The 10,177-nt window shown below is 56.5% G+C and overlaps 1 protein-coding gene across 2 annotated transcripts in view; it reads left to right on the top strand.

The window, feature by feature from the left end:
• FRMD6 (FERM domain containing 6) overlaps positions 1-7,898 on the top strand; it is a 10,160-nt gene extending 2,262 nt beyond the window's left edge. For both annotated transcript variants that reach the window (XM_010004044.1, XM_010004037.1), the window contains exons 4-13: positions 239-315; positions 1,681-1,867; positions 3,088-3,243; positions 3,999-4,064; positions 4,149-4,217; positions 4,990-5,164; positions 6,006-6,341; positions 6,464-6,589; positions 7,402-7,493; positions 7,614-7,898. In XM_010004044.1, the coding sequence (XP_010002346.1) occupies positions 239-315; positions 1,681-1,867; positions 3,088-3,243; positions 3,999-4,064; positions 4,149-4,217; positions 4,990-5,164; positions 6,006-6,341; positions 6,464-6,589; positions 7,402-7,493; positions 7,614-7,898 (1,569 nt within the window). The remainder of the gene's footprint in view (positions 1-238; positions 316-1,680; positions 1,868-3,087; positions 3,244-3,998; positions 4,065-4,148; positions 4,218-4,989; positions 5,165-6,005; positions 6,342-6,463; positions 6,590-7,401; positions 7,494-7,613) is intronic.
• The last annotated feature ends 2,279 nt before the right edge of the window (positions 7,899-10,177 follow it).

Here is a 10,177-nt window from a genome sequence, read left to right as displayed (position 1 = left end):
TCTAACCCAGCCACCTGCTACTTTAAAACCAAATGCCCTTCGTATGTCAGCAAACGGGGGGGGAAAATGGGCACCAAGTGGTAATTTTGGAAATACTCATTAGTGAGTGAGCTCTTCCTTGAGGCTTTCAGCCCAGTGAGGGGGCTGGGGAGATGGGGGCTGTGAGGGAGCCCAGGTGAGGGGCCAGGGCAGGGTGCTGGGGTCTCTGCAGGAGCCCTGAATATCTCCTGGCTTCCAGGGGATCGACCAGTTTGGCCCCCCGATGATCATCCACTTCCGAGTGCAGTACTATGTGGAGAACGGCAGGCTCATCAGGTAGGGTGGGGCCCCCTCCTCCCCCCCCACTGGGGGCACCCCCTGGGGGGAGCACCCGGGGGGGGCCCTGGCTCCAGCACCTGTCCCTGGGGTTGCACAGCCTTGGGATGCTGTGGGGTGCTGGGATGCTATGGGGTGGTGTGGGATGCTGCAGGGTGCTGTGGGGTGCTGCAGGATGCAGTGGGATGCTGCAGGATGCTGTGGGGTGCTGTGGGATGCTGCGGGATGCTGTGGGGGGCTGCGGGGTGCGGTCGGGTGCCGCGCTGTGGGATGCTGCAGGATGCTCTGGGGTGCTGTGGGGTGCTGCAGGATGCTGTGGAATGCTGCAGGATGCAGTGGGGTGCTGTGGGATGCTGCGGGATGGTGTGGGTGCTTTCAGGGTGCTGTGGGGTTCTGCAGGAAGGTGTGGGTGCTTTCAGGGTGCTGTGAGATGCTGTGGGGTGCTGCGGGATGCTGCAGGATGCTGTGGGTGCTGTGGGGTGCTGCTGGATGCTGCAGGAAGGTGTGGGTGCTTTCAGGGTGCTGTGGGGTGCTGCAGGATGCAGTGGGATGATGTGGGGTGCTGTGGGATCCGCAGGATGCTGCTCATGCACTCAAAAGCTCATCCCTTCTGTTGTGTGTGGGTGCCAGGGGCAGGTACAGGGGACACTGCTCCCCACCAGCAGTGCCAGAGCTTTCTGGGGGGCTGGGGACATCGAGTTTAGGTGTTGGTCACAGCTCAGCCCATGGCACGGCCTGATTTTAATTCACATGTGGGAGTTTCAGGTCCTCTTTTTGCAGGGATGGAAAACAATTTTTCAGGGTCTTGGGTGCGTGGGGACAGGGTGGCAACCAAAGCAAGGTGGGAAGGCCTTCACGGGGGTTGTTCTGGCGGTGGGAGGCACCGGCTGGGAATTTCCAGGATATAACAACACAGGGAACAAGGGGCCAAACAGGTGGGCACCCAGCCCTGCTCCCTCTGGGAGCATCCCAGCGGCAGGAAGGTGCCACCCCACAGCATCCCACAGCACCCCACTACACCCCGCAGCAGCCCACTGCATCCTGCAGCATCCCCCAGCACCCCACAGCATCCCACAGCATCCCACTGCATCCTGCAGCATCCCACAGCACCCCACACCATCCTGCAGCATCCTGAAGCATCCCACAGCATCCTGCAGCATCCCACAGCATCCCGCAGCACCCCACAGCATCCCGCAGCACCCCACAGCACCCCGCAGCATCCTGCAGCATCCCACAGCATCCCACAGCACCCCACAGCATCCCACAGCCCAGGTGTCTGGGCTGGGCACTGGGGGTGGGTTTGGTGGCAGGGGGGGTGTCCCACCAGCTCCCTGCTCCTCACCATTCCCCCTGCTCCCCCTGCAGCGACAGGACTGCCCGGTACTACTACTACTGGCACCTCCGGAAGCAGGTGCTGCATTCCCAGTGCGTCCTGCGGGAAGAGGCTTATTTCCTGCTCACTGCCTTCGCCCTCCAGGCCGACCTGGGCGACTTCAAGCGCAACAAACACTACGGGAAGTACTTCGAGCCCGAGGCCTATTTCCCTGCCTGGGTAAGTGCCCTGATCCCCCCCGTTTGTGGTAGCAGCTCTGCTCTGGAGACAGGCTGGGGGGGGTGGGGGGTTCAGCCTGGAGAAGAGAAGGCTCCAGGGAGACCTTAGAGCAGCTTCCAGTGCCTGAAGGGGCTCCAGGAAAGCTGGGGAGGGACTTGGGACAAGGACAGGGAGGGATGGGATGAGGGGGAATGGATTAAAACTGGAAGAGGGGAGACTAAGATGGGATATGAGAAGGAAATTCTTTGCTGTGAGGGTGGTGAGAGCCTGGCCCAGGTTGCCCAGAGAAGCTGTGGCTGCCCCATCCCTGGCAGTGTTGAAGGGCAGGTTGGATGGGGCTTGGAGCAGCCTGGGCTGGTGGGAGATGTCCCTGCCCACGCAGGGATTTGGATCTAGATGATCTTTAAGGTCCCTCCCAACCCAAACCAGTCTGGGGTTCTCTGATCTGGTGCAGTCTCATGAAGCAGTCCATGCTGGGCTGCTCTGAGGCTTCCCAGGCGGGTGTTGTTCCTGCTGCCTCCCCATCTCTGGTTTAATCCCAGTTATTAATAACCTCTGACAGCTGTGGGGCTGCAAATAGCTGCAGGCAGGGAGGGTTGGGTCAGTGTGATGGCTGGGATGGCCCATGCTGCTGGTGGGGATTTCCCTACGTGCTGCAGGGATGGTCTTGGTGGCTTCCCCGTGTGCCATGTGCCATCACAGCATGGAATCACAGACTGGGTTGAGTAGGAAGGGACCTTAAAGATCATCCAGTTCCAACCCCCCTGCATGGGCAGGGACACCTCCCACCAGCCCAGGTTGCTCCAAGCCCCATCCAACCTGCCCTTCAACACTGCCAGGGATGGGGCAGCCACAGCTTCTCTGGGCAACCTGGGCCAGGGTCTCACCACCCTCACAGCAAAGAATTTCTTCCTCAGATCTCATCTAAATCTTCCTTCTTTCAGCTTAAAACCCTTCTCCTTCATTCCATCCCTCCCTGCCCTGGTCAAAAGTCTCTCTCCAGCTTTCCTGGAGCCCCTTCAGGCACTGGAAGGTGCTCTAAGGTCTTCCTGGAGCCTTCTCTTCTCCAGGCTGAACACCCCAACTCTCCCAGCCTGTCTCCAGAGCAGAGCTGCTCCAGCCCTCAGATGGTCTTCATGGCCTCCTCTGGACTCACTCCAACAACTCATGTCCCAGCATTGAGCAGATCCCCTGGATAATCCTCTCTTCTCCTCCGACAGGTGGTTGCCAAGAGGGGCAAGGACTACATCCTGAAGCATGTCCCAAACATGCACAAGGATCAGTTTGCACTGACAGCCTCTGAAGCCCATCTCAAGTACATCAAGGAGGCTGTGAGGCTGGACGACGTGGCCGTGCACTACTACAGGTTGTACAAGGTGAGCCCCAGCCACTGGCCCAGGCTGGGATTTCCATTCAGGGCTGCTTCTTATTGAAAGGAGCAACTGCCAAGTCATTCCTAAGGTATTTTGGGAGGAGCTGTGCTGGAACTGGCACTCACTGACTGGACTAGAGTGGGCTCGAGGCCGTGCTTCTCAAAGGAGATGCAGCTTTTTATAGTCCTGCCATTTTCTACAAGTTATGGAGAGGTGACAGGTTTGCTGGGGTGTGAGGAAGTAGTTGTGAGGCTTCTGTGATCATGGTTTTTAGTATCCTCTGCCAAAGAAACGTTTGCTGGGTTTATTGTCCCAGCAAAGTGCTTTGTTTGCTGGGAGCTGGTGCTCCACAACCCGTTTTGGAACATCTTTAATTGAAGAGTAGAAACCTTCTGGAGAGCACCAAGTGCCAGTGTAGGAGCTGGTTGGGCCCAGCTCCATTTCTGAAGGTCCTTGCAAGTTTTTGGAGGTTAAACTCCTTTTCCATACCCTAAATTGGGATGTTCCTGAGTGGTGTGAGCAGGCACCAGGGCATGATCTTAATAGGTCTTGATGATCTTAAGGGTCTTGATGATCTTAACGGTCTTTTCCAACCTAAATAGTTCTATGAATAAAGTGGCACCTACTGGCTGTGGCTGCTGGTGCTGTGCTGGAGATGGGGTGGCTACAGGAGGATGAATGGGCTGAGGGGCAGATTTATCCACCTTATGCAGCAAATTGTGTCTTCAAAAGCATCACTTTTTTTTTTCCCCCCTTAGGACAAGAGGGAGGTGGAAGCATCCCTGACACTGGGGCTGACCACACGGGGCATCCAGATCTTCCAGGTAGGTGGCTGAGTGAGATCAAGTGCTTGGCTCCCTGCCCCAGCCAGCATCCTCAGCTAGGACTGTCCTCTCCTCTTTTTGCAGAACTTGGATGAAGAAAAGCAGCTGCTCTACGACTTCCCTTGGACAAATGTGGGAAAACTGGTGTTTGTGGTGAGTGTCACCATCCCCAGGCAGAGCATCTCTGCCCCTGCCAGGAAGCCACACACTGGTTTGGGTTGCAAGGGGCCTTCAAGATCATCCAGTCCCAACCCCCCTGCCATGGGCAGGGACACCTCCCACCAGCCCAGGTTGCTCCAAGCCCCATCCAACCTGCCCTTCAACACTGCCAGGGATGGGGCAGCCACAGCTTCCCTGGGCAACCTGGGCCAGGCTCTCACCATCCTTGTAGTGAAGAATTTATTGGATTTGGGCACGGGGTGGTGTTGCACAGACCTGATAGAGTCATAGAGTCATTTGGGTTGGAAAAGACCTTTCAGATCACCAAGCCCAACCCTTCCCCCAGCCCTGCCAAGGCCACCACTGCCCCGTGTCCCTCAGCACCACATCTACAGGCTTTGAAATCCCTCCAGGGATGGGGACTCCCCCCTGCCCTGGGCAGCCTGGGCCAGGGCCTGACAGCCCTTTGGGGAAGAAATTGTTCCCAAGATCCAATCTAAACCTCCCCTGGCACAACTTGAGGCCATTTCTTCTTGTTCCTGGGGAGCAGAGCCCGACCCCCCTGGCTCCAACCTCCTCTCAGCAGCTGCAGAGCCAGCAGGTCTCCCCTCACCTCCTTGTCTCCAGGCTGGACACCCCCAGCTCCCTCAGCTGCTCCTCCTCACTCTTTGTCCTCCAGCCCCTTCACAGCTGAGCTGCGGCAGGTCTGGGTGAGAATTAGAGCACGTTTCTCCCCGGGGCTGATGTTCCCCTTTCTTCTGTGCAGGGGAAGAAGTTTGAGATCCTGCCAGACGGGCTGCCCTCGGCCAGGAAGCTCATCTACTACACGGGCTGCCCGCTGCGCTCCCGCCACCTCCTGCAGCTGCTGAGCAGCAGCCACCGGCTCTACATGAACCTGCAGCCCATCCTGCGCCAGGTCCGCAAGCTGGAGGAGAACGAGGGTAGGTTGCCCCACCTTTTTCTGGGCCCCCACCTGGGTTTTCAGCCTGGGTGAGCTGCCCAGTCTTTTTGCTGGGGTGGGAGCACGTTGGGGGTGGTTGTCCCCGTGTCCCTCTTCAAGCGTGAGTGGGTGACTCTCTCCTGGCCTGGCTGGGTGGCCTCTGACCCCCTTGGGATCGGCTCCATTGTGGTCCCTGGTGGCCCAGTTCCTCCCAGTGCCTCAGTGCAGCACTTCCCAGGGCTCCACATCCATCTCCGAGCTCAGAAAGCCCTTGTGCAAACGTAAGATCTTCCTCCTTATCTTCCTCTTTCCACTCTTCCTCTTATTCTTCCTCATATTCCTCCTCTTCTTCCTCCCCCTCTTCTTCCTCCCCCTCTTTTTCCTCCCCCTCTTCTTCCTCCCCCTCTTCTTCCTCCCCCTCTTCTTCCTCCTCCTCTTTTTCCTCCTCTTCCTCCTCTTCCTCCTCTTCTTCCTCTTCCTCCCCTTCCTCCCCTTCCTCCTCTTTTTTCTCCCTCCTCTTTTTTCTTCCTTCTCATATTCTTCCTTTTTTATTTTCACTTTCCCCCTCCTCCTCCCAATTTCTTCCTCCTTCTCCTCCTCCTCCTCCTCCTCCTTTTCTTTCTCCTCTCCCCCCTCATCCTCCTTAAGAGGGCTGGCACAGCACAGAGCACAGCAGCTTCATGCTCCCCACCCCACCTCACCATCTCCAAGTGCCACCGGGACGGGGCTGTCTCCTAGTGGGACACCCCGCTGGGCTTGGGTGACAGTGGCCCAAGGTGGGACACCCTGCAGGGTTGGGGTGCAGGCTGGCAGGTGCTGATGTTGAGGTGCTGCCCTGGCAGAGAAGAAGCAGTACCGGGAGTCCTACATCAGTGACACCCTGGACCTGGACATGGAGCAGCTGGAGAAGCGCTCGCGGGCCAGCGGCAGCAGCGCCGGCAGCATCCGGCACAAGCGCCTTTCCCGGCATTCCACTGCCAGCCACAGCAGCTCCCACACCTCGGGCATCGAGGCCGACCCCAAGCCCAGGGAGATGGGACCTGAGGATGGCTTCTCAGGTGCCGGTGCCCACCGCAGGCTGAAGACCTGCAGCTCCATGACCAGCCACGGCAGCTCCCACACCTCCGGTGTGGAGAGCGGGGGCAAGGACCGGCTGGAGGAGGACTCCCAGGATGATGGTGAGGAACCAGCTTCAGCCTGGGCTTTCTAGTGGGAGTCTCACCAGGGATTTTGGGGTTGGAGAGTGCTCTGGAGGTGCACGTCAATGAATGACTCGTCCCACCTCCTCCTGCTCCTACAGAAATCGAGATGCTGGTGGATGACCCCCGGGAGCTGGAGCAGGCTGGTGAGATGGAGGTGAGCCCTGACATGTGTGTCTACATCACGGAGGACATGCTGCTGTCACGCAAGTTCAACGGGCACTCGGGTAAGGAGACAGCTGCTTTTGGTTCCAGTTCCTCCACACAAGTCACACCTTCAGGGCTCAGCAGAGTGGAGTGAGCCCGAAGTGTCCGTGTGGGACACTGGGAAAAGCCTGTAGCTCCGTAGGTCGAAGGAGAGGTGGGATGCATTTGGCAAAACTATGAAGAGAAGGAGTTGCCCAGGAAAGGTGCAGGTTTTACTGAGAGCAGAGCTCATGCTCCATGCAGCCACCTTGTGGCACGGGGGGAAGTGCCCAGGGTTATTTGGAGGTACCACGGGATGGTGGCAGGAGCTGCTTGTGGGTGATGGACATGATTTTGGGGATGTTCTCATTTGCTGGCCCCTGCTGTCACTTTCATGACAACGCCTTGCTTGTTCCCATGAGCACGGGTGCTGTTATCACACATGTGAGCCTGGCTTCTCCAGAGCTGTCCCTGTGCCCAGTGAGTCACCCACACTTCCAGCTCTGCTGGGAGTTACTGGGAGGTCTCCAGGATGAAAAACTTCCTAGGTATGGGTTTTGATGCTGTTTTGGGATGCTTTGTAGGTACCTCACCATCCTTGGGGGTATCTAAAATATGGTGCTGAGGGACAAGGTTTAGTGGTGGGCTTGGCAGTGCTAGGTTAACAGTTGGACCCAATGATTCAAAGGTCTTTTCCAACCAAAATGGTCACGTGATTCTGTGAAGCAGAGCTGTCAGAGCCCTATTGAGCTGAGGGTGCCTTCACCCCCAGGGGCAGAGGGCACAGTCCCAAGGGAGCTGAGAAGCCCCAAAACAACCTTCACTCCCTGCTCCTTCCTCTCTTCCCTCGCAGGGCTTATTGTGAAGGAGATCAGCTCCTCCACCTCCAGCTCCTCGGAGACGGTGGTGAAGCTGCGAGGGCAGAGCACTGACTCCTTACCCCAGGTACGTGGCACTGGTGGGGCTTTGGGAAACCCCAAAGCTCTGCTGGCACCAGGGTTTTGGCTTTCCCAGACCCCCCTTGGCTCCCTGGTGGGTCCTGAGCCCCATCTCTGCTTTACCCAGACATCGTGCAGGAAACCAAAGACGTCGACGGACCGGCACAGCCTGAGCCTGGATGACATTCGGCTCTACCAGAAGGACTTCTTGCAGTTGGCCAACCTGTGCCAGGACACAGCCCAGAGCTACACCTTTGGCTGCGCCCACGGCCTGGAGGAGGATGGGCTCTACTGCAACGGCTGCTTGGCCCAGCAGTGCATCAACATCCAGGAGACCTTCCCCGTCAAAAGAACCAGCAAATACTTCTCGTTGGATCTCACCCACGAGGAAGTCCCCGAGTTCGTCGTCTGAGCTCCCCGGGGTGGGGGGTGAGGTTGGGGGCTCCCTGCCCCGCGTCGGGGGCCGTCACCGTCGCCTTACCCCTGTCCCACATGCTGAAAAACCAAGGCCATGGAAACCATGGCACTGGGAGGATGGTCCCCACGGTGGGTGGGATGGAGACCCCCAGCACGGTGGAGTCCCGCTGGAAGTCTCCCAGCGTCCTTTCTTCTCCGGATGAGTTTGTGCCAAGCACAAGTTGCCTGGTGTCCCGACACGAGTCGGGAGAAGCACCGTGCATCGGAGCTAGCAGAAGCCAACCCGTATTTTCTCATTGCCTCATGGCCAAGTGGCCACTTCTCCTCCTTGCCCCCATCCTCAGCGCTGCCGGCGGCTCAAGTTTGGTGGCTTGGTGGCAACTGGTGGCTTGGTGGCAACTGACACCAAAGAGAAAGTACCAGACTGTTGTGTTCGAGTCAAGCCAAAGAAATGTAAATAAATACCCTCAAGGCCAGTATGGGAAAGGGAGAATTAAGCAATAAGAAGCCAGGGATCTCCAGGCAGGGGGGATGTCCCTGGAGGAAGGCACTTCCAGCAGCTGCTGGGGCAGAGCATCAACCCACCTCTTCCAAAAACACGGCCAGAGCCATCCCAGCCAGGTGGTTGGAAGCCCTTGGAGCTGTTGGCAGCTTGTTTTTTTCCTTCTTCTGAGAGAAAAACCACCAACAAACCCAAACCAGACCAGACCAAACGAAACAAAAACCCACCCAAGAAAAAGAAAAGCAAAAAGGAATGGGAAAAAAAAACCAAAACAGATCTCCTGGAAGGATGTTGCAATAACACATCCCAAAGCTTGGATATAGAGATGACATATAGAAACATATCGAGGTATGGATGTTTATATACGTCTGGATCTTACAGACCCATTTGCATTTTACTTCTGCTCTAAAAATGCCTTTTATACAAAGGATCTGCCTCTCTTCTTTAAGGAACAATCCCAGTTGTTTTTTTTTTCCCAGCACCAAGGTGGGAAACCAGACTTTCCTCTGGAGAAGGAGCCGCGTGTTGCCGAGCGGGGCCGTTCCTGCTCCAGCCTCCCTGGTGTTTCACCAAGGCTTTTCATGCATCTTCTCCATCTTCTCACAGTCTGAACAGTCCTGCTCAAGGATGAGGGTGGTGATGTGCTAGGACAGAAAATGGGTGGCTTCAGAGTGTGTCCTCCAGCCTGCCCAGGTGTCATATTGAGCATCAGGCCCAGGGGGTAAAGGATGACAGCAGCAAATCTTCACAGCACAAAGCCTTTTCTTTTTAGTCCATATTTTTAATTAAGAGTTTAGCAAATGACAGCAAAAGTTTTGTGCCATGTTTTGATAGGCCACTTTTCTTTTTCTTTTTGTTCTTTTTTTTTTAAACTGGAAACTTTTCTTAAAAAAAAAACCCAACAAACCACAGCAACAACAACAACAAAACAAAGTAATTTTATAAATAAGCACAATCTTATTTTTCTAGGAAATGCTGGGGAAGGGAGCAGAGCAAGGGGAGCTGGTACCAAAAGAAAAGGAGTGTTGCTGTTTGGCACGGTGCAAAAAGAAGAATCAAGGGTTTTATTGGGGTAGGGGAGAGCATTGGGTGCTGCTGGGGGTCTGTGCTGTGGCACCTTGGCATGGGTGCTGTGTCCCCTCCCTTCCACCCCAGTGATCCATGTCACCCGGCCTAAGGGATATCATGGAAGAATCATGGGAGAAGGGTAAATGCTGGCAGGGCAAGTAGGGGGTGGGTGGCACCAAAAGCTTCCTTATCACCCCTAAAGCTGCCCCAGAGGGATGCTGGGGAGGGGGGGTGGAGGGGTTGGGGGGCAGGGCTATGTGCCCTGCTCTGGTTTTGGGGGGACTGCAGCAAACACCCCAAAAACCTCTCATGTGGGGAACCACATCCCAGGTGGGGATACCAGGGTGTGCTAGTGGTAACCCCCCCCAGCTGAGTTTGTGGTCATGGGGGGGATTCAGTGTGTTTTAGAACTGCATGGGTTGCCACAGGCAGGAAAAGCCCTTAAATTTATCCCCAGGCTCTTCTTTTTCCCCTGGCACCCTGGTCCAGGTGTGTCCCCCCCTCACCCACTACTTCACAGAAACACTTGAGTTTGAGGGAGAAAAAAAGGTCAATTGTGTAAAGAAATACTCAAAGTTGTTCAGAAAGCACTGGGGGGAGGGTGGAGGGTGGGGGGCAGCCAGACCAGGTCCCACCCCCCACCCCATTATCCCACAGCTGAACCCAGACTGGAGTTGGAATGATGCTGGGGGCTGCAGCGGGGC

The sequence above is a fragment of the Chaetura pelagica genome, unplaced genomic scaffold, assembly GCF_000747805.2.
Source record: "Chaetura pelagica isolate M959 unplaced genomic scaffold, ChaPel_1.0 scaffold141, whole genome shotgun sequence".
Lineage (NCBI taxonomy): Eukaryota > Metazoa > Chordata > Aves > Apodiformes > Apodidae > Chaetura > Chaetura pelagica.
The sequence above is the reverse complement of the archived record's forward strand: the minus strand, read 5'-3'. Positions and strand labels throughout refer to the sequence as shown.